This window comes from Triturus cristatus, chromosome 9 (assembly GCF_964204655.1).
Source record: "Triturus cristatus chromosome 9, aTriCri1.1, whole genome shotgun sequence".
Lineage (NCBI taxonomy): Eukaryota > Metazoa > Chordata > Amphibia > Caudata > Salamandridae > Triturus > Triturus cristatus.
This window is the reverse complement of record NC_140592.1, coordinates 1,010,535,543-1,010,560,324: the sequence shown is the minus strand read 5'-3', so window position 1 is coordinate 1,010,560,324 and position 24,782 is coordinate 1,010,535,543. Positions and strand designations below refer to the sequence as shown.

Below are 24,782 nucleotides of genomic sequence, written 5' to 3'. Positions count from 1 at the left end.
CTTGCACTGTGGCACTGAACAGCAGTGGCACTGTGCCCAAAGCATCTAACACCAGCAAAAACACACGAAGCAACAGTAAAAATGGAAGGGAGACCCACGCCAAGGTGCCAGGTATAAAAATAAGAATGCAGGGTTGGTAACTAGGGACTAGCAGAGGTTATTGGTGAGAGGCATGGCCAACTTTTTCTTTGCCTGCTGTAGCTGTACCAGTGACGATCAACTAGCTGCACTAGGTGGTTCATGAAGGAGAAACGCTTGCAGATTGGAGCAGGTGGAGTCTCATTATAAGCTCCTCTACCTAGCATCCATAAACTTTGCTATCATTTTTAATCCTGGACAGGGGTCCTAATATTAAAATTGTAATAAGGATTCCCTGAGACCAGCTTTTATATCACTTTTTCTGCACCATCACTCACCCTTGATTTCACACTGTATATTGTCTCCCCCCCGCCCCCTGTTGCTCCACCTCCAGTGTTGGGTTAACACGGAGGTGTGTTAGCAGCCCTGTGATGAAGCATGACACAGCTCGCTGTGTGTGAGGGCAGTTTTTAGAGCAAGGTGCATTTCCCCTTTCACTCACTTTTGGACACCTATTATCACTATACATTTTTTTTTATCCCTCTTCTTTTTGTGATTAAAGTTTGAGCGGGAGCTCAAAGAGGGACCTGATCCTCTCACCCCTCTATTCTAGTGTGTTTTTCATGAAGGAGAAAGCCAGGACCACCTGAATGGTAAAGTTCAAAAGGTAAAAGTTCATGAGTCTCCTTATGGTTACAATGAGGATTAAACAATGGCATCTTAAGTCTGTAGATTGGGTGTGTCTGTGTGTGGGATTCCCAACCAAGTCAGAAGGGCAGAGTGGAGAGATGAGGGGCTAAACTCTCCAGGAGAAACCTGGTTTCTTTGGCAAGGGTAAACAGGCTCACTCTTGTACTTACCTTGCCGCAAGCTATTGGTTAATGGGCAATTACGGTTCCAGAGTCATTTACCACTAGTGCCCAGGGGCTCAGTACTATTGGATACTCAATTCAAATGACTATGCTCCCATCTTTAGCACTTCACTCTCCTCATGGTAATAAGGCAGAGCAGTCTAAGGCTTACTGAAGGAGGTGATGTAAAGTTCACATTCAGGACACTACATTTGACCATGTAGCAACTGCTTGCACAGTCAGACCTTCAGTCTACAAAAGAAAAGTAGCTTACACATGACACGATGAATAACATAGAAAACCAGAAGACACTAGTACCTTGCTAGCAAGAGATAGGACCCCAAACACTATTATACTATTGAAGGGCTACGTACTTTAAAAAGAGTTAACATGGGGTCCTTTGGCCAAGGTTATTCAATGACAGGTAATTGCAAACAAGTCAGTGATTTTGAAACTCCAAAGTTCAACCCAATATGTCTTAGTAAAGGTTTGCACACCCATGAACGATAGCACCAAATCTCAGTAACACAGCGCAACACTTCAAAGTTCATGTTCCTACACTTCAAAGGGGAAAACACAGTTCAATGTCGTACGGTAGAGATTTGGTTTCTGTCGCAAGAATGATGAGGTTTCGATGCACCTACTACAAAATCTTTCTAGACCCAAAGAAATATCCAAAGAATCCCTATGCTAAGAACCAAGTGTCCACTCTTTCGTAATAAACACTGTAGCTTTTGGAAGGGGTACAGAAGGAACATCCAGTGGCCAAAGAAAGTGGAAGACCACAGAGTCCCACTAGCAAGGGGCTAGTTAATGGGGGTATTGGAAATGGGATTCCTGGTTGGCTGAGGTATCCACCCAGGCCAGGCAGCAACCACCACTCTAATCAGGGTAAGCTATATACACACTAAAAGGTAACATGTGCACAACCCTGTGTTAGCATGGCACAGAGCACTCCGGCTTATCTAAAGGGGCAATTTTTAAAGTATTTGTGCAAACAATCGCATACTAACACAATGAATACATCACAGGTTCAGAAAAATAGATTTTTATATTCTGAACAAAACAAGACCCAAAAGACAAATATCCAATCTATAGAGGTTGAGATACTGAATTTTAAAGGAATAAATTATGTAAAGCGCTTAGAAGTAAGAAGCGCTAAAAAGGTTACTTTAAGTCATGCTGAACTGGGGCAAATTCAAAGTTGGGTCGACCGCAATGGAGTACTGGCCGGCTACAGGACCCATGCAGGACCCGGTGAGCAAAGTATCTTTCCTGTCCACAAACAGCAAGAAATGCTTCGATCTTCTCCATGTATTAAAAGCGATGGGTCAGTTCAGAAGACGGGTGCCGGAGTCGAGAGGTGTTGAGTGATGTGCTGGATTCTCCCACGCAGTTGAGGGGATGCGTCAATCTCACCAAGCTGCAGCAGTGGCTATACCATGTCTGATGCGTGGATCTCTGGAGGCAAACTACTGGTTCCAATTCAATGCGCTTATTTTACTCCCACAACCGGATCAATGTGCCAGTTCTGCTACACACAGACAGGAATGCGTCAAAATCCATGTTGCAGGCTCTGGGCCACTTCCAGTGAGCCACGCACAGGAGCAGGGGTAGAGACTTTGATATCCCTGAGTTTCAAGCAACAGGAGGCAAGCCAACAAGCCCTTCAAGATCACTTGGCCTTAAGGCAGAGTCCAGCTCTCAGAAAGCACAATAAGGCAGCAGGGCAACAAGCAGACGTTCCAGATCAGGAGTCCGGTTGAGTCCTTTAAGCAGCACAGCAGTTCTTATGGCAGGCTATCTCTTACAAGTCCAGTAGTGTCTGATCTTAGGAGGTCAGAGACCCAGCACCTATACCCCAAAGTGCCTTTGATGTGGGGGTGACTTCAAAGCACCTCTCTGAAGTGCATAGGTATCCCTTTAGACCCAGTCCTGTCTGCCAAGCTATCTGTGGGGGTAATCAGTCCTTTGTGAGGGGACAGGGCACTGCCCATTCAAGTGAAGTGTTAGCCTCTCCATTCCATTCTGTTCTGGCAAAGCCATCAGATTGCAGAAGTATGTGGATGGGTACTCAGACACACCTATCCTTCCTGTGTTGTGGCTGTCAAGAGGGAATGCACAAGGTGTAGCTGTCATCCACCCAAAAGGTGTATTGGAGACAGAATTTCAAGTACACAGAGCACTAACTGCAGAGAAATGTCCACTTTCAAAGTGGAGTTTCTAAAACAACAATGTTCAATCCAAATTCACCAGTGAGGAGGATGTATCATTATCATTCCAAAGATATGAAACATGAAAAAGCTTCTGTTCTCTGATCAGGAATTACAACTTAAAAGTATATTAAGCAATTCACATTGCTAGCCTATGAGAGGGATAGGCCTCACAGTAGTAAAAAACTAATTTGGGTGTTTTGTCACTACCAGGACATGTAAAGGTTAAACACAAATTTCCTACCTTTTAGTTAGGTGGCACCCTGCCAATTTGTTACTTTGGGCCTACCTTGTGGGTGACTTATATGTAATAAAAGGAGAGTTTGAGCCTTGGCAAGTGGTTTTAAATGCCAAATCAACGTAGCAGTAAACTGCACACACAGGCACTGCAGTAGCAGGCCCGAGACAGGATTGAAAGGCTACTTCTGTGGGTGGCACAATCAGTGCTGCAGCCCACTAGTAGCATTTACTTACAGTCCCTGGGTATATCACTTTACAAGGGACTTACAAGTACATTAAATATGACAAACCGAAATACAGCAACGTCACAATGTTTAGGGGAGAAGCACATGCACCTTAGCACTGGTTCGCAGTTGTAAAGTGCTCAGAGTCTGAAGGCCAACAAAAAGAAATCAGCAAAAACAGGAGGTAAAAGGCTTGAGTCTGGGGAAAGATCGCCCTAAGGATGAAAGGTCTAACAGGGGATAATAAATGGTCCCACTGCCATAATACCAGAATACCTACTAAGATGCAACAAAACTTTGGGGGCCTTAAATTAGATCCCACTAGCCATAGTCACAAAATATTAGTGGCAATGGCATCCACCTACCCGGGGACAATCACCATCAAACAACAAGAATAAATGTGGTAACAAAAGGCTTGATTTAGAGTTTACCAGGCAGACGCTTTAAACAGCTCACCCATTTGGTAAACCTTCAAAGCTGTGAAGGGCCCTGCAGTAGTGGTGGCTTCCTTCACAGCAAAGAGATCACCACCAGACAGGCAGTGATCTCTCAATTGCGTGGATGTAAACATCCCGTTTCTCCCACACCTAAGTATCTTTGGAGGTAATGACCAGAGTTCCAAATACGAAAATCTCCAGAACTGCTTAGAGTCGAAAGATCAGGTCATGGTGTGATTTGGAGGTTATTTTCAAGACCTCCGTAGACAACTACAGTCGACACACAGGCTTCCCACAGCAGGGAATGGTTAATGACAAAGGAGGCTCATCCTCCGCAACGGGAGACTGTTCTGGCTCTTCCCATGAGCCCCAGGTGATTAAGTGCAGCAAATAATTGCAAACTCCTGAGCAGTTTTCTGGGTCAACCTCATCTCTTGGAGCAGGCATATTTAGAGGGTGGCTCCCAATGTTCCTCACAGTGATCTGGGCCCTGGACTTCACTTGCAGGTGAGCATGCCTATTGCATGAAATGGAGGGTCTTCTTCACAAATCGCAGATTTCCCCCTTGTGTACATTCAACATAGTAGTGGTCTTCTTGAACGGAAGTAGCAAGCAGCAAACTCTTGTTCTATAATTTCAGTCATACTCATCTCTACCGGTGTGCATCTACTTGCTGGATATTGAAAAAAACAGAACACCGAACTGTACATATGGTCAATCGTATCCAATCTTGTCCAGCCTTTGAATTGTGGGGGTGAATGTTTACCTCCAATCCCAAACTGGGTGAGGGTGGCACCACATGATCAGGGCATACAGGGGTCGTGGTCAATTGTGGCACCCTCTGAGCCAGTTTGATGTGGCCACTGAAGGATGTGAATGAGCCTCAGCCATGGAACAGATTCAAAATGACTGTTGATCAAAGCACTAAGAACATGAAGGAATGGTAATGCTCAGGCAGATCCACTGGGGCTAATTTATTGGCTAAGAGGTAAACGCCTCCATCCACAGAACAATTTTCTTTGGGCTGGAGAAAAAAGTAATGCAAATGTGCAGACTCAGAAGGTCAGTATGTACCCTGGGCAGACTTGCACTAACAAAGCTCTTATTTTTCCAACAGGCAGACAGCATGGCCCACCAAAGCCATTCAGAGGATTTTCATCCTAACATTACTTAATACCCACGTCCTATTGATCTACTAGGAATGTTCACCGATGGGACCATCATCTATTGTCCTACTGGCAAGGTAGCCCCCATTTACTCAGTAAGACTTTGCTTGTTCAGGATGTCTAACCTGGCTCCTTCTGTTTGCCATGGCATTCCAACTGTAATGTATTGTCCTTTTGAAGGACTCTGGGGGATATGAAATTACTGGAGTCTTGTGGATTGTCAGAGTCATTCCCTTGAAGATAGATGCATTGCTGATGCTCCTCTGAATACAACTGTATGTATTTGCTCGGTTTAAGACAATATTTACCTCAGTGTTGGTGTGAGCAGTGATATAACCACACAGTCATACGGAGCATTGTCTATTCCCACCACACTATCATAAATACAAGTTGATAGAACACAGTGAACCGATATTTACCAGTGTGTGTTTACGAAATACAGGAGGTTCAACATCCATAATTTACTCTGCTGAATAATTTGAATGAGCTCTAAAGGAATATTCTTACTGATAATATGTACCCAGATTCCTGGGCCATGAACGTCTATGGGAGTAGGGATATCTGTGTGGAGTAGGAGGGGCAAGAGGGGGGGGGGGCGGAGAGATCAAATGGCAAGTGGCATCCAAACCATGCTGTGACTTGCTGATACAGATGTCAGTTGTAGTCCAGGGCATCACAAAAACCGAACGTTACATCTGCCGTAGTCCAACCCAACTCCGTAACATTGAACCCAGGGTTGGAGCGGGACAAAAACACAAGCATTGGCAAAGCCAATAGGTCTCAGCAATGCAAGATCTATTGGCATTGTCAATGTCATTGTCAATGTCAGTGTCTTCTAGCCATGTGGTATAGCAGCACGGCTGCCGTTCAGCATGGCTGAAAGTCGTGGGAAAAAAAGAGCTATGATGTGGCCAGAGCTAGCTATGTCCTAGCACTTTTGTCTGGCAGAAGGGAAGGGACAAGAAACAACGGGGGGCAGGGCAAGCAACACTACACAGGAGGCGTTGGAGGGCAGTGCTATGATGCAGCCAGCAGTGTCCGCGTCATAAAGCTTTTTGTTTTGGTGGGCAGGGCATTAAGGCCATAGAGGAGCAGCACTGTTTGGGGTCATAATCACCATTTGTACTTTGAGAACATTACTGCAAATCGCGTGCTCCGAGTTCTTTTCCACACTTTCATTACTGAAGCAGGCTTTCCCAGAGTAAACAGAATATGCCCTGCAGCCTCCACAGCCTGGCAATTAGCATGGTAATTAATTTAATCAAATTGCTTTTAGACTGCTATTAGGTGCAGGCTCGCTGCCAGGTTTCTTTTATAATCCCTCACTCTTATGCATTCCTGGTACATATAACACACATCTCTGACATTTAAACAACTGTCTGGCTTCCCTTTCTTTATGCTGATAGTTAAAAGAAAGCCACCATCTGTCCTCTTAATGGCACTGATAGCAGGCGCTTGGTACTACAAACAACTTGCAAGGATGTATTCTCTCATATGCAGTGCCGACTTCCAAAAATGACAAAACAATGCAAAAGAACTGCATCATTTTGCCAATAAAAACACACACTAGACTTTTGCCTTATTGCGCCGGACATCAAGCAAAAAGTCTGTGCTGCATTAAATGAATACATGAATGAAACATATTTTAGATCAGGTGTCTCCAACCAGTAGTTAGTTCGCAAGACACCAGTAGCTCACAGATACCTTCAGAGTAGCTCACAGCCTTGAGTTTATTTTTGAATAAACACAGGGACACATTTTACTTAAAAGGTTAAGGGAAGGCTGTGTTTATTTTACATTATCATCTTCAGGCCACAGAATGCGGGGCGATAATCAGCATTGTTGGAGTCAGATTTATGACCAAGGGCACAGAGGTGAAGAGCTGAAGCACTGAGGAATTTAAATCTTAAATAAAAGTCCTTGTCAACTCAATATTAGAACATTTCTGAATGCTTTTAAAATTGGAGGAAATTAAAATGAAGAGTTAACTTAATGTTTAAGTTAACTCTTTCATTTTAAATGTCTCCCATTTCAAAGAGTTGCATTTACAAACAGCAGGCCTTTTGCTCGCAGAGGTCAGTAGACACTATGCCATGTTTATAACAGAGAAATACTGTCATTTTGTTCATATGGGACAATTTACAGTTGATAAAAATATTTCTCAGACGTTGAGTCACTATTTTCCTCCACTTTCAATTAAGCCAATTACTTCTTAATATTTTAAAAAGCAAGTGTCTGCACTTTAAATTCATCCTATTTTAAAAGAAAATTTAAAAAGATATTTTCCTGTTATAAATATGGCACAGTATCTACAGGGCACTGGGTGCAAGATGCCTGCTGTTTATTAATGCAACTCTTTGAAATGGAAGAACATTTTAATGAGGAGTTTTATGGAATACTTATAAACGAAGTTAACTCTTCAGGTTAATTTTCTTCCATTACAAAGTGTCACTTTTGCACACAGAAGCATCTTGCTCTCAGAGGCTGGTAGACATCGTGTCTAATTTATAACTGAAAAATACAGCCATTTTTTAAGTGGGAGAAATGTAAGTACATAATAATGTTCCAGATTCTGAAAATGTTTGCAGAGTATTTTTCTGCACTTAAATTACTCCCATTTTAAAAACAATGGTTGTATGTTTGTGTCATACATGTAACAGTGCCGCATAGGGCAAAAGGTATGTCCAGTGCCACAATTACATACAACACAGACTCTCATTCACCCATACGCACACATGTTCATACATCCCTCAAAGACCACACTCTCAATGAGACACATGGCAGCTCTATCATAGTGCCCCTAGTCAAAGCATTTTGTTCAAACCCTAGTGTTTGGCTCTATGGACATTAAGCTTAGATTCAATGAAACTGGGCATGGGGTGTGTGTGATAACATGCTGCGAGTGGCTTAGCCTTCAGTCGCTCACAATGATTTTCACTGATCAGAGGTATCTCTCACTACAGAAAATGTTGAAGTCAGCTGTTATAGATGCTGTAGGTTAGTTAGATTGACCCAGCTGACGATAGTTAGCGCGTTAAACCAGTGGCATATACATTCATGCCACAGCGTCATCTACAGGTCCAAGCAATCGGGACCTTAACAAAAAAAATCCACTCACTTTGAAGTCAGAGAAAGAAAAGTAAAGAGCCACCCTCGGAAAACAGCGTCTTACATTTGACCTTGGCCTATGAATGCACAGCAAATGTGACAAGATAACAAAAAGATTTACAGGCCTGTTTACAGAAACATCGGATCTCTGAAGAATACTGAAAGAGACAACAGCTATCTGAGAAAGGAGCAAGTGAAAATACAAGCGCCCATGTGAAGTGCTCAAAAACAAAGAGCAAAGAAGGTCCTAAAATCAGAGCAGTGGATGGATAGTAGTATTTGGACCATGTTCTTAGGGAAGGCTGAACAAGCAGAGGTATGATGCATGCATGCCATGGACAAATGGGGCAAAAGAATACGAGAGCGATGATGGAGCCAGCAAATGGGAAGCCTATGGGTAGGCTGAAGCCCATATATTGAATACAACAATTTCTTTGAGACAGAGCATGCACTGTCTGAGACCTAAAAAAAAATAGGCCTGGGCACCAAAATAAAAGTGGCCAGAGTAGCAAGACCGCTAGAAATGTTGCCCACATTAGTAAATCAGACCTGTTTTGAGCTTGTAAAGTCACACTGTACAAGTATTTTGCAAGGTATGGAAGACTGCATGCATTTCGGCTTGCTGCAGCCCACATTTCTGGTAATTTCAGGGAAATCAACAGTAAAATCCGGCTCACCTGGCCATAAAACAGGCCAACAAACTGCTAAAAACTGGGTCACACTGATCTGTCAGACCAGTCAGTGGGGCACTTCCTGACTACCCTATAGGCCTGCCTGACCCGGATTGCAAAACTGGCATAGGCACACCCGCCTTCCTAGTTGGACTTGGACGGATATCTAAATTTATGTTACTACCAAGCTAAGCAGGATGGACACAAAACAGCAAACTTGTTTAATAAACTTTCCCACTCTGAGTGGGATATTTTACATGCCCTGCCACACGAGTAACCGTCAAGACATGAAGGACCGGCACATGATTGTGGACAAGTTAATCATATAAGCTCATGATTCCCCCAGCCTAGTGAGAGTGGTGGTTTTGAAACAAAACAGTCAGATGCCCGTGGGGGGGGTGGGGGGTTAGGGGGGTACCCTCACTAAAGCCAAGGGAAGGAACGGGCCATCAATTAAAAGATGGAAGCAATCAGGTGATTTTTTAACACTGACTTTCCTCTCCTCTTTTGACCCATATTACCAATCAGAAGGGTAACAGTCTTGTTAAATCCGGTTCATTTTGTAGTAGGATTGCACTGCTTGCCAAAACATTTTTCTCACCAAATGTTTGGGTGTCATGGGATAGGTAAAACTGGAATCTTCCCATCATGGCAGATTTCCTGCGCTCCCATCACAATGCAGGGAAGTATTTATATATATATATATATATATATATATATATATATAGACGGATCATTGACCGTATTGGAGTGTATAGACTATTCAAACTCCACATACATCTGGATACTGGGATAGATCATCTTGTGGGCCACATAAATTACATCTGCCCTTACAGTTTTTTGCTACACTCACTTAAAAAGTACCTAATCACACTACAGTGACTGGTCCCTCAAACGCGATTATTCTCACAGACATGGTATTTGCCTGGTTTTGGCAGGGTATAGCAAAACTAAGAGAACTGGTTCAGTTCTCAGGGTGTTAAACATCCTCATACAATTCCTTGAGCCCCACCTATTCAGCCTGCCAGCTCAAACAGCTTAACCCCTCCGACATTCCCAAAACAGTCAAACCCCTCCATCTCCCTCCTGGCCAGTGACCAGGAGGGAGGTAACCCGTAAAGGAATTCCAGGAGATCAAGCACACCTAAAAGTACCAGTTAAACAGGACATTGGTGGAAAGGAGTTCTAAACAATATAAAATAAGGTTCAGCTAAAGGGAATTACTTGGTAATCCAGTTTGGGTTCTAGTACTACTGGTGTCCCAGGAGATCAGTGGTCAACACCACAAAGTGTGACAGTTACCCAGCAAGAAGTGCTTAGAAACACAATGAGGATGCTAGCAGACACCAAATACCCACACGCAAAAATAGTAGGTTTTTGAACGGGGGAGCAGACAGCATGGTGTACGTCTGACATGCGACTGACAGTCTGATCCAGTCGTCTAGACTTTTCAGAGGCACCATCCCATCAGTGTGCCCCATCATTTCCCTATATACTCCTTGTGTATATAGGACACAGAGTTGAAAACAAAGATGATCTGTAGGAGCCTCACCCAAACCTTGGCAGGGGCCTCTCCCCTTCCACAATTGGCTGGTACCAAATCTTGTACTCCGGGTTGAAGATGTACAGCATGTTACTACATAATCCATGGTCAGTGCCTGGTGGCGCAGGAAAAGTCCCTCCGAAGACATACAGCTCCTTGTGGTAAATTGTGGCACTGTGGTGAGCGAGAGTGGGCACCTTCCCAACCGTCTGCCAAGGAAGAACAGCAATGGAGTCAGAACCTGGGGAGAGCTTCAGGTCTTAAAAACACATAGGACACCCTCTCCACCTTCCCCTTATCACAGGTTTTAACATGGAAGTGTGGTGACTGCATGAAGTTCTGTGACATGTATGAATGCATGAATGAGGTATTTTTATAACACAAACCGAACAAAAGGGCAGCGGACTGCTGCATACTGTCAATGGTAAGCTTATAATGATTGAGTGATAGGAGAGGACGCTGGGCTTTTGACTGTTGATGTATTGTGAGCTAGTGTTCTTTAAAGAAGGGAGTCTTCAACTCTTTTCTAAATTGGGACAAAATAGGGGCAGCCTGATGGATAATGGGATGTTGTTCCAGATCCTGGGTGTATAAATGGAAAAGGCCTATCTGATTCTATGAAAAAGGCAATCTCAGATACTGCGTTGGGAGTAGGAGCTGCAAGGGCTGAGCTGGCACAGTATGGCAAGCACCCATAAAAGCAAACAACTTATCACCAATAAAATAACAGATTTATGTTCATGTGTTTTAAAGAGCAAGGTTGCCCAGTGCTGAAGCCACAACCAAACCCCCACTGAACTTAGAACAGCCAGGCTTGTAAATGTTATCTGAAAAAGGTCTTGTTTGGCCTATGACAAAACTGAGACGGAAGGGTGTTCCCAAGTTTGGCTGCTAGATATTTAAAGGACTGGCCACCCTTTCTGGCTTTACTAAACCAAGGCAAAATGGCTAGGTTGGAGACGTCAGATCTCAGTGCTCTGGTAGGACAGTAAGGTTGGATCATATGTCTAAGATATGACTGGCCAGAACTCGGGAAGCCCTTGAAGATGATCAAAGAGCCTGGAATTTAATTATTTTTTCTCTGGGGTACCCAGTGCAAGGCGGAGAGCTTGGAGGAATTTAATTGTCACTTAGAAATAAGTAAGAATAGCAGGGCTGCAGCATTCTGGGTCGTCTGCAGACGCTTAATGAAAGAGTATGAGGTGTCCAGTTGGAAAACATTCCCATAGCATAGGGGCGACATGAGGATACCCTGGATTAGAGCTTTTGAGTAGAAAGAGCTACGGTCCCGACAAACTGAGACTTCTCAGAACTCTACAACAGCACCCAGCCAGCTTTTTGACATAGTATCCATGGTGAGATTGGCATCCACCCGGATGCCAAAATTCTTCACTGCACCGCAGGTTTGGGAGAAGGGAAAGGGTAAAGATCATATAGCCACCAGTCAGGAGACCAGAGATGAGGCTGGTTCAGCCCCACCAGGACGTCAGTCTTCCCCCAGTTAAGCTGCAGGCTGTTTAGCCCCATCCAGTTAGCTGCAGGTGGGAGGCAGCTTCTAAAATAGTCCGGAGCTTTGACCGGATTAGGTGAGAGTAAAAAGAGCAGCTGGGCAACAGCAGCATATGAAAGCAGCGTGAAACTAATGTATTTCACTTCCCCTTACATTAATTCTGATTGTATTTCTGTATTTGACTCAGAACAGCACACCTCTACCCTTCAGTTAGGTTAACGCAATGCAAATATACAAACATACTAATCTAGCTGTTTTCCAGCTTTGCCACATTTTTTCAACAATAATTTCCAGGTTCTTATACAATGAACGCCACCATAATTCAAATATAATCCAAATAGGGGGCCTCAAAATATGTCTTGCCAGTGGCCCCAAATGTCTCTAAGATGACACTGAACCTTACTAGACTATATTTTCCCCAATTATCTTGGTAAACAGCTTGGTCGTATCTTCTAGCCCTTTCATAAAGGTGAAAGAAAAAAGTCCCATAACAACTATGAGGTATTGTATTGCAATTGCATTTATATAGCGCTTACTACCCCCGACGAGGCGTTGAAGCACTTTTTCAGAGAGTAGTATACTACTCCAGAACCAATAAAGGATTAGTGGTGAATTAGTATAGTGAAATATGAAAGTAATTTAAGTGGTGGATAGGTTACTCAGTTATTTGGGTTGAGAAGGATAGCGGAGGGATAGAAGAGGGAAAAAGGTTTGCATTTATATACCTCTTGTTAACCATGATGGGGTGTTGAAGCGCTTTTTTGGCGAGTAGCACACTGCTTCGGAACCCATAAAGGATTAGTGTTGATTAGTAAAGTGAAATATGAAATTTGTGAAGTGGACATGTTAGTCTGTTATTTTGATTGAAAAGCATAGTGGAGGGATATAGGAGTGGAGGATTTAGACTTTTTTTGTTTTGGAGGCCATAGTAGAAGGAGGAGGAGGTTTGGGATGAGTAAAAAGGGATTTGAAGGGGAAGAGTCAGAGGGAAGAGTTTTGAAAAACATCTTTTGGGGGAATCGGTATAGTAAAGAAGGTGTCAGATGATGCAAGGCGGGGTAGAGTAGAGGACAGTTTAGAGAGGGTAATTTTGGGGATCATAGTAGTGGTATGGGATTTGGGAGGAAAGAGTGGATGTAGAGGATATATTGATAGAGCAATAGGGTGAGAAATAGGGTAGTGCTTTGGAAAGAGTAGCAGAAAGAAGTTTGAGAGGAGTCAGAGTTGAGGTAGAAAATATATTGAGAGAGGTATAGGGTAATAAATAGGGCAGTGCATTGGATATGCTGAATTAGAAGAAAGTAATATAGAGATCCTTAAGTACATGGAAGGTATATAGATGCATAAACGAGTTAACTATATGTAGATTAAAGATGCATTAGATAAACTCTGGTTTTCACAACAAATGTTATTGTTGACAGACAGAAGAAAACCCAGGAAGGTCCGGAGAGGTACATTGCATATATAAATGGCATTGGTGAGGATGTCAACTTTTTACAATAAGTCTGTCCAGAACATGAGGTGAACACTGGTTTTCAAGTGCTCTGTGCTTAAACATTTATTTTATTTATTTTTTCAAAACATAATTATTCTACATGTTTATACAAAGCAATACACATATGTAGGTACATATCTATAGTACAAATAAATGCTTAAAAACAGAGCGATATGCTGTATATTTCTGTTTGCGTATGGTGCTTATGTGTGGGAAGAGCCAATTCTTGAGTAGTTTTCTGAAGATAGGGTGAATGTCCGTGGATCTTATGTTGGGGGTAAAGAGTTCCATAGTTTGGCTGCTTATACAGAGCAGGATGTGCCACTCATGGTTTTTTTCTTGTATCTCGGGATTTTGAGGTGAGGTGCCACTCTAGAGCCGAGGTTCCTTTGTTGAATGGGTTTGGTAATTTTATTCCTGATGAAGAGCGGTCCCATTCCATGTATCGCTTTGTGGGTGATACAAAGCAGCTTGAAAGTGGATCTTCTGGCAACCGGTAACCAATGCAGGGCTTTCAAGGCAGGTGAGATATGGTCTCACGGTTCGATATGCAAAAGTAGGCTGGCAGTCAAGTTCTGAACCCGTTGTGGTCTTTTGATGGTCGTTGAAGGTGATCCGTGTTAGAGGCTATTGGCGTAATCGAGTTTCGACAGAACAAGGGAGACGGTAGCTTGGACCGTGTGTGGAAATACCAAATGGGGGAAGGTTTGCCGCAGAGTTTTTATAGTAACAAAGCTTTATCTTGCTAGTTTGTCTACTTGGGCATTCATAGATAGCTTGGAGTCCATGGTCATTCTGAGGTTTCTTACTTCCTTCGATACTTTAGGTGGTGATCCCAGTTCATCAGGCCAGGCGGCAAGTGGGTTATAAGGTTTCCAATTGCCACACGCGAGTAGTTCCATTTTGGAAGCATTCAATTTGAGATGGGTCCAAGTCATCCATTGATCCACAGAAACAATCGCAATGGAGCGCACACCGCTAGCCCCTCCTCCGGGTCGCCCCAAGGGAAGATGGTACATGAAGTTCTTGGGTGGTTCACCCCAGTGGGTGCAAGTAAGTACTTGTTGGACTGATGATCTCTAGACCCGATACATGTCCCGGGTTTTAAAATATCGCCCGAGACATGGCTCGGGTTTCGGGATAACTTCCCTCATCAGTAGAGAAAATAGTTAGGGGTGGAAGAGAGGGCCGGCAAGCAACCGTCAAAGGCCTCAGTGCCCGCACAGGCACGCAGGTGCGTCGTCCAGGAGCTCGTCAGTTCGAAGCTCGAGGGATCCATTGATCCACAGAAACAATCGCAATGGAGCGCACACCGCTAGCCCCTCCTCCGGGTCGCCCCAAGGGAAGCTGGTACATGAAGCTCGAGTGGTTCACCCCAGTGGGTGCAAGTAAGTACTTGTTGGACTGATGATCTCTAGACCCGATGTATGTCCCGGGTTTTAAAATATCGCCCGAGACATGGCTCGGGTTTCGGGATAACTTCCCTCATCAGTAGAGAAAATAGTTAGGGGTGGAAGAGAGGGCCGGCAAGCAACCGTCAAAGGCCTCAGTGCCCGCACAGGCCCGCAGGTGGGTCGTCCAGGAGCTCGTCAGCTCGAAGCTCGAGGGAGCCATTTTTAGAAACAATCGCAATGGAGCGCACACCGCTAGCCCCTCCTCCGGGTCGCCCCATTGATCCACAGCTCTGAGACAGCTGTAAATTGGCGAGTTTCCAATGTCTTTGGGGCATTCCAGTTGAAGGAGTATTTGTGTCTCATCTGTATAATTATAGCACGTGAGGTGAAACGGATTGATTAGTACCGGTAATGACTTCATGTAGATGTTGAAAAGCATGGTCGAGATGAGAGCCTTGAGGGACCCCTGCTTTTGTGGAGTATGGTTTGGACGAGAAAGGTGGGGTACGGATGACATTAGTTCTGTTTTGAAGGTAGGACGCGATCCAGTCTAGAGCAGTCCCCTCGATGCAGGCTTAGTAGAGTCTTTGTATCAAAGTGTCATGGTCAACCGTGTCTAAGGCAGTCAAGAGGTCCAAGAGGAGTAGCGCAGCAACCCCATTGCGGTCAACTGTGTTCTTCAGGTCATCCCAGATGGCAAGGAGGGCAGTTTCTGTGCTTCTTCCTGGATGGAATCCTGTTTGGAAGTCTGAAAGTATGGCATTCTCTTCAATGAATTGTGACATCTGGGCGAACACTGCTGTCTTGAAAGTTTGTGGTGGACACGGGTCTGAAGGGCTGCCAGCAGGCCATCTTGCTTTGACCAGGTCCATAAATTAATCGTGTGAAATGTGTTGGAAGGAACGGAGAGGCTGGGTTAGAGTATTCTTGGATTGTTGTTTTGTGAAAGGGTTAGTGCTGGTACTTTGTCTCTTTTTTAAGTACGAGTCCAACGTTTCTGCTTTGTCCGTGTAATGATTTGCCAGTGAAATCTTGAGTAATGGGATGAGTTCCTCTAGGCCAGGGGTCTTCAAACTGTGGGGCGCGACCCCCAGGGGGGCCGTGGAGTGATGCAAAGGGGGTCGCGCCTTCCCAGTCACACTTCTGCCCAGGCCCAAGGGCTTCAGCCCCCCCCCCCTTCCCCCGTCCTGTGTCTCAGCCCGGGCTGCTGCAGTGAAACTTGAGCTGCTGGGGGCTCAGCTGGGCAGTGTCTGGATTCCTGTCTCCGGCACCCCCGTGTTTTTTCACAGGTCTTTAAAGACCATTTAACATGCCTTTGTAAACTGCTTACAGAGGCTTAGGTTTTTTTGCTGGTTCCAGTACCCCCTGGGTCCCCACTGTGCCTATTCCTTACATTTGGATTTTACATTCACTGCCGTAGTGTGAGAATGCATTTCATGGAAAGGAATACAAAGTTGGCTTCCTGGGGGCGCCGTGTGTGAAAGTTTAAGCAGCGTTTCTTTCCCCGGCAATTACCAGGCCTCACATAAATGTCAAGATAACTCGTGTGATTAATTATCTTCCTGGAGAGAGATCGGAATGTTGTATAGTTGAGGTTTTGACTTGGGTGATGTTAGTACAGAGGGTTAATATGCCTGCTGCAAAGAACGTGTACCATTACAGAGTGCGTATGATGTGAAGAGATCAGCAGGTTACTGCTTTCAAAAGAGACATCCTTTTGTTACTTGCAATTTATAACTTAAAGTCCTAATAGAGAATAGTGAGCTATTAACTTTCATCCTAGAACAGCATGCAGACTGCAAAGTATACATTATTAGAACATTGATTAATGTTGCAAAAAGGGTTAATTTGGCTAGAAATCAATTCTTATTATTAAAGAAAACTCCCAACTATGCTGTTTCTTTTTCGACTCTGAGTTTGTGCTTCTCCACACCAAGCACTCTTGAACTATACTGCCTACCAGTATGGATGACATGTGACTCCTATACTTTTAGTCCTTTGGCTTATGTAACATTTCCTATACACTGATTTACACACTTATGATTGATTGTCTCTGTGTAAAGTGTGTGTGATGCAAAGTGCTCGGACACCCTACACTGGTATGAGTGGCACTATATAACTAATTCAATGCATCTGAGAGTGTGGGGTTATGGAGACTTGGTCACTGTTAAAGGGTGCTAGTGAGAGAATCCGTGGTGGGGGAGGTCATTGTGGGGGGCACCAACAAACATGGTCGCACAGGGCACCACCAGCACTAAAGCCGGCCCTGGGAAGTATGCACGGATAAGCGCTGAAAATACCGCTTTAGGTGACTGTTTTTTTTGTACCGACTGGGCCACCAAAATAATCTGCTGGCAACCCTAACCATAGGACTGGAAGTTTGTTGCAGGATCAGCACATTATTTATTTCCTTCACCCTCGATCCCCGATTAATGCCGCAATAGTTTAACTTAGATCTTAAAGTCTACGCCCCGTCAATAATATGCTGAGTTACTTCATGGGTCTGGGAATGCACCCTGCATTCAGACAACTCATTCCTCATTATCGCCCTTTATTGTCACGCTCACCTTGCACTCACAGCAATCACAATGCACTCACACTGATCACCATGCACTTGCACCATTCACCCGCTCACCTTGCACTCACAGTGATCACTCTGCTCTCAAAATGCACTTGTCCTGCTCACACTATACCTCAACCTGCAGTCACACGAGTACACTACTCATCCTGCACTCATGTGACACTTCACTCACCTGTCCCCCTCACTACTCAATATGCAACTCACTCAAACAAGCCCATCAGTAATCATACATTCATTCATCCCATTCTGAACTTGCATCCGCACCCAAAATGAGAGAGGACAGCAAGGGAGTGAGAGAATTTGATTGAAGAGGTCAGGGATGAGGAGAAATGTGAATTGCCGAAGAGAAGTGTGGACACGCAAGAAGTGAGTGTGATCCAAAGGTGAGGGCATCTGTTAGAACAAAGGGGAGATGTGAAAGAGGAATGGGGGGACTGGAGAGGTGTAAGATACAAATAGACAAAAATTTGAATGAAGAGACGAGGTGAATGAGAAGTGCTGAGGGGCACGGGAGGTGACAGGGCCAGAGAGGCCATGAGATAAATGTGAGAGACTGTTAGAGATGAGGGCAGTGAAAGGACAGAATGGCAAGAGGTGATTAAAGGTGAAGTGAGAGGTTGAATGGGGAGAGTTCAGAAGTTGTAAAAAGGGGTGAAAGAAAATGACCTGCAAAGTGAGAGAGGGATCCGGGGTTAGGAGAGGAGAGAGGGATGGAAGGGAGGGGGTGAGAGGAAAGCTGCATGGGTAAAAGGCTTAACTCTACACAAAACCGCCAGGGTTTTAAGGGACCCCTGCTTCTTCCGGTCAGGGCCAGGTGAGCTTCTAATGTGGCAGCACGTATTGCTGCAGAGTGGAAGGCCCTTCACAAACGTTGACTTGAAATCTTTCTGATGATAATTGCTGTATTTTGGTTATAAATGGGTACTGATTGGGTGAAATCTTTCCTCAGCGTTACTGTGTGTAACAAATATCAAAATAATGAAGCAATGCTATCCCAAAATACGCGGCATCACATAACCTTATTTACATTTTCATCCCACGCAATTTAGTCAACAGGTTTAGACATTTTTGTCAAGAGGGGGTCCTTGCGTCTCAAAATGTTGACAGGGGGGTCTCGGCATCCAAAAGTTTGAAGACCTCTGCTCTAGGCAATTTGGTTAATGAAATTCATTGAGTATTTTAATGAATTCTTTATTTGCACATAGCATTTTGAATTGTCTGAATAGTACATTTTCTTAGCTTTTTTGATAGCTGGCTTGTATAATATGTTAATTTTCTGTAGGCGAAGTTTGTCTTGGGTGGCGTTTGTTTTGAGCCAGGTGCGTTGAAGCTGTCCAATTTGTTGTTTTATGTCTTTTATCTCTGTATTTCTCCAAGGTGCCCGTTTTCTTTTGCTCTGTGGTGTGGTTTTGAGTGGCATCAGGATGTCAAAAGCTTCCTGTGCAGCCACTCATAGTTTAACAGAATTGTTTGTTTCCTGATCTGTACTGGATGTTAGTTGTGTTTCTAAGTGTTCCAAATTGAGTTTGTTCCACGGTCAATAGGTGGATGCACGCAAGGCAGTTTTAGGTGAGTCGCTTAGTGTTGTTTTATGTTGGAAGGCAAGCAAGTGGTGGCCTGAGCAGGCGACTGGATTTATAGTTTGAAAGGTAACTAGTTTGGTATTAGCAACTGCACTGTACACACAGATCACGTCGAGGTGATTTCCCAAAACAGACCATTTAACAATGCTAAATGAACACTTTCCAGGACAATCCAAATGCATTCTCAACTAATTCTTACAATTTTTATTGCATTTGGTAACTGCACTGGTAGTATGCACAATACAATCTTGTAATGTACGGGAAGTAGCTTATCTAGAAATTCATACATTGTGCCGGTAATAAATTGGACATCATGGTCTGTTACCAAAACTTCATTTTACAAAATCACATCAGTACAGAATTCTATCCCAGACTTTCATATCACCTCTCCACCTTTTTAGCCACACACATCTTGGTGTGGTTATCTATCACAATCATCTAATTTTCACTCTTTCAATGCCTGTTTCCACCATGAGTTGAGGGAATCTCTGTAGGTGACTGCAGAGGCTGTCTTTGTACACCACTTAGTCACTGGCCGCACAAGCAAAGCAACCTTTCCCTGCCCCTTAGAGAAGGGAATTAGTCCAGTCATCAGAAGGCTTGCCCTACGCTTTTCTTGCTGGTCTTAACACCTATATGTCCTTCATGTTCCAATGTCATAGTACGTTCCTCAAGCTATCTAGAGATCTATCTCACTCCTGCACAACAGACTATCATCCTATATGTTCTATTCTTCGAGTCTCACAAATCATCAGTGGGCACAGCCGGTGTTAGAAGATGGAATGATGGCAGTAGCACCACAAAGATTTCTAGGTGGTTGTTGGGAATGCCTTACACAAAGATTTGTACCCAGCGCTATTATCAGGGAGAGGGAATCCTGCAGGGCAACACGGCCCGCTTTCTGACCTATATTTATCTCTTGCCATTACTATGGTCAAGAAATGTGTGTGCCAGAGATAATGAAAGGAGATTTTAGTTGCTTCCTGTCCGTGAAACAGTTTTACACATTGGGTGTTCAGATATTAACAAAATAGTGACTTTGTGGATATTAACGAAATAGTGACTTTGTGGTAATCCAAAGGATTCCTGGCACAAACATGAAAATGCTAAGACACCTCCCATCTTATGGCAATGGACGATGGGCTGGAGCGGTTTTCTGGAGGAACTAAAACAATGAGGATGTTGTTGGAGGAAGGGGAGGACCTTGTTTCTTTGGTGAAGAGCTGGTTGAGATTAAATATGGCGATAGCATTTGCATAGCCAGTTACTTGCACTACTTCAGCTTTGAAAAACATTGAATGCAATGTGTATTTTGAGTAGTTAACTGTGTGTGTCAAGGAGTGGTGTGTAACAAATTTCTAGGGACAGCTGTGTATAGGTTGTACAAGGGGACGATAGGTTACTGAAAGGTGCAGGATAGTGAGGATTGGTAAGTTATGGAAGAAGGCTCAAGATGCAGAGAAATGGGTGTGGTCATGTTATGGGATGAAAAGTGTATGCATATGTGTAGACATAATGCATTTGCAAACTGCGGAGCGGAGTAATCATTGAAAATGACCAAACGAGAAAATGAGCAATTGATCCACGGTAACAGCTAAATGACAGCTTGTGTTCCACTACTAGTGTAAAGACATCACTTTATGTTAAAGAAGATGAATGCATTCTATAACAGAACAATTGTAACTGTATGTGTGTTGTTTCAAGCTGTGCGACAGAATTCTAGGGATGTTGGGTAGTTTCGAAAAATGCAGTGGAGTATGAACCCTGGCTGGCAACTGTCACATGTTGTACACCTGACAGTAAAACTACTTTAAAGCATTTTGTCTCCTCCTCTCTCTAAACAAAGTCTCATTTGTCCTAGCTACCATGGAGAATTTGCTTAAAACCCCTCCTTTATATTCCTACAACATTTGGCTCAGTGTCAACAATGAAAAAGTCTGCCGAAAACGGTCTTTTTCTGGGACGCCTACTGCAAATTATATCACAAGATCTTTGAACAGAGTATTTTTTGTTTGCTATGCCTTGCTGCCTTTTCAACCTTTCTATAATTTAGAATAAGAATAAGAATCAATGTATGAAAGGATGCAATTTACTGCTGTTGTTTTCTCCTCACTGTATGAATGCGGAGGTCACAGGAGATACTGTGTGTTTAGGTTACCTAAAAACAATGGCTCTAATTGTCAAGAAATGCTTGCAGAACCTAGGTCTGCAAATTTGTCCCTGTCCAAAAACACCTACCCTAGGTGGCAGCACACTCACCGCCTCTGAGGTCCACTTCCAGGTCATGGTGTCCAGGATGTGTACGCTGCTGAACCGAGTTCCTTCCCTCATCCCCCCAAAGATGTAGATACGCTTTGTTTCTGGGTCATAGGTTGCAGAGTGGCCAATGGCAGATTGTGGCGTGGGTCCAGAGGAGAGAGGATCCATTGGGAACCAGAAGTCGCTATCTGAGGGAGACACAATAATGTTAAAACCATCAGAAAAGCCCCAATGCTCCAGTGCCTTATGGCTGCTGTACAATTAGGCAGGTTCAGTTGATAGACTGGTCTAAACCTCATGGTAAAGTAATCCCCTCTTCTTCACAAGTGTGAGTTCAATTATGAGAGTGTAATTGGAGAGGGTAGGCTAAAGATTATGCACTCCAAGTCTTGTCCACAGAGGTAAATTGAAGATTTCCCTCGGTGCTGGAGATCTGCGAAAATGTGAGCCAGCACTTACTACTACAGAGGAACCATCCACACGAAGCCACCACCATGAGAAGCGGCATATGTATTCAGCTGGACTGGACACCTGTGTAATATGCACCTGCACAGACTGCATAGTACTTTGCTTGTGTTTTGTAGGAGATGCACTGCTTCAGTGGTGTAGGGAACACCCCCAGTTTAACAGCTTCAGCTGAGGCGGACAAGGAGCCTGATAAGCAGGTGAACTGGGTTCACATAACATTGATTAGTCGTTTATGGGCCTCTTATGTTTGCAGTTCTGTATATAAAATGCTAATAAATACCACTGCTAGGAAATACCACAAGAGAGGGTTGTGGTCTTTCAGCTGCCATGCACAGGGAAAGAAAAACAATGAAATAGAGGAAACTGAGAAAAGAACACATAGAAAAACAATGAACACGGGTGAAAAAGATATGAAAGAAAAAGTAAGGATGAAAGAAAAAGATAGGTAGATAGGAAGGGAAAAAAGAACCAGAGGAGAAAGGAAGAAATGAAACATGAAAGGGAAGAAAGGTGAAATGAAGGTTGAAAAAAGGTGAGACGGACCAGATGGAACTGCGATAGGATTGATAGATAGGAGAGCGAAGGTTGGATGGAAAAGTGAATGGATTGACTGATGAAAGTGTGACTGGATAGAAGGATTGACAATGGACAAGAATGGATGGATGGTTAAAAGATGGATAGACACATGAATATAATGTGTGGATGGGTGAATAGATGATGGATGGATGGGGCCAATGGGTGGGTAGATGGAAAGGTGAAGACATGGACAGATGGATGATGAAGAGATGGAAGGGTAAATGGACGAATAGATGGGAGTATCAAGCAATTCTTCTATGGAGGGTCTCATATGCTCGCTTTGCACGCTCAGTCTGATTAGAGGTATGTTTCAAGTGGTGGGTATTTTAGTTTTAAGACTACTTCAATGACCAGTCTTTGGGCATAGGTTCAGCACAGCACCTCCACCTGCCCTCTACACACCAATACTACTCAGACTCGGTCTGCCATTTAGGGAACTGACAACAAACCAAGATACAGTTCCAGGGAATAATGCTTCTTTGAACCCTCTCCTTGCCTACTTGTGCACTCAGAAACACCACTCCTCTAATCATTAGTGTTGTGTTCCTAATAGACTGGTCAGAAGGGGAGCTGCCCTCTGATTTATAGTGCACTGTAAGGCTTTGGAGCACAAGGATAGTGGCACATTTTTCTCTTCTTACCATTGTTCTTTGGGTGCAGCCGCACACTAGTGCCCTCTAAAAGGAGGAAGTGAAATCAGGGGGATTGGGGAAAGGAAGTCTGATATCAAAGATTGGTAAAGAGTTTATAAAAGTGGTCCATATTGGCAGGTTCACTCCCAGAAAAGCACCCTGTCCAGAGGCAGAGCAGCGGTCCACAACCCCACCGAAACCCATGGGGGGGGCGGGGAGGGGGAAAAGGGTTGTAGCTCACAGCCAAGCACTGCACCAAGGTACAAGGATGCTTAGGGTGGATGAGAAGCAAGGTCGGTTCATCTAGGACATGTCCCTGAAAATCCCAGAAGACCTCACGCCCGATGGTTTTTCAAAAGCTCTATTGTGCCATCAGGAAACGATGAATTCTTTTATATGTCCTTTGTTGTCAACCCTTCAAAACCTTCCCCTCCTCCCAAAGTACAAAGGTTTCGAGAACCAAGACTGCTTGTGTAAGATCGAGTTATAGCCTCCGGGTCATTTCAACTTTCTAGGTCCATTTCAAATGCACTTACGTGCACATTTCGGCGTGGATTGTCATCGAAACTGTGCTGGTTTGCTGAATGCAACTCTGGAGCGTGATATTAATCCCCCTGAATCTTTGAGAGGACATCCATCCTTTTGTCGTGTCCCTAGAATATCTATTTTTTGTTCTGTACATCTGGCATTTTGACGTGTACAGTGGCTGCAGACAGCTTACAGGCTCAGCCGCATAGGCTCCGTTTAAAGGACAGTCATTTTTATTTCAAAACTGCAGAAATTATCATTCGGAATACAGTTATTTATCCTTGTTCATATCCCCTGAGCAATTGCACACAAAGGCATATAAGGAAAGTTGGAGTGAAGTACATATTTGCCCCATCTACATCTAATATAGAACATGGCTGCATTTTTGTCAGCAGCTTATGTTGCAGAAGTGATGCCCTTCTTTATAGAGAAAAGTGATGTAATGTAAAAATGAAAATGCTATCAAAGGCAAAAGACCAGAGGTGTAGATAGATTTCAGCTACCAAATAACCTTGTAACAGTTATGTAACAGTTATGAAATACTTTATGATTGAGCCTGGCTGCTGTGCCTTACAATGACCTACACATTTCTGTCTGTAAATACCCTTACTCCATGCCTTGTGCCAACCCTGCTCCACAGTTGCCACATTAAAACCGGCTGACCACGCAATGGCCAGGATAGGCACGAGGCAGCCCCATTGGCACGCCACATTGCTACATCTATAGTGCATGCAACACATTCAGAATACAGGCCAGGTGAACTCGGTGGGACCTTGTCGCACAGACAGCCGTGGCCCGTGCAGGTATGCGCGGTGGGGGGGGGGGGCATTTCAACGGACAATGAAAGAAAAATAATTATTTAATTTTCCCTCACCATCCTACCTTGAAATCAACCCAACCGGTCCCACTACGCTTACCAGCACGGGCCGCAGCTGCGCACAGAGAACCAGGGCCAAAACAGAGGTGGATGAACAGAGAGCAAGGTGGTGTAGTTGGAAGTAGGCAGATAGTGCTGCACAGTCAGATAGGCATTTGATCCTGGCACTATTTAGCTCAGGCAGCAGAAGCTTTTAACAAGGAGCTTAAAAATTAGGCACCTTACCATAAGAACAAAAGGTAAACGACCCTTTGAAAAGTACACCTCTATCTATTTTGGCCACGCAGAAGGCTATAGTAGAGGCAGACCAATAAGTACTAGAACATAACCAATATAAATCAAGAGGAA

The 24,782-nt window shown here is 44.0% G+C and overlaps 1 protein-coding gene across 10 annotated transcripts in view; it reads right to left on the bottom strand.

Moving 5' to 3' along the window:
• The window catches only part of LOC146799211 (uncharacterized), a 144,191-nt gene that overhangs the window by 79,573 nt on the left and 39,836 nt on the right, over positions 1–24,782 (bottom strand). For 8 of the 10 annotated variants that reach the window (XM_085626665.1, XM_085626666.1, XM_085626661.1 and 5 more), the window contains 2 exons: positions 21,354–21,541; positions 10,541–10,740 (listed from right to left, as the gene is read on the bottom strand). In XM_085626665.1, coding sequence (XP_085482791.1) covers positions 10,541–10,740; positions 21,354–21,541 — 388 coding nt within the window. The remainder of the gene's footprint in view (positions 1–10,540; positions 10,741–21,353; positions 21,542–24,782) is intronic. The other 2 variants (XM_085626669.1, XM_085626668.1) reach the window with 1 other exon arrangement.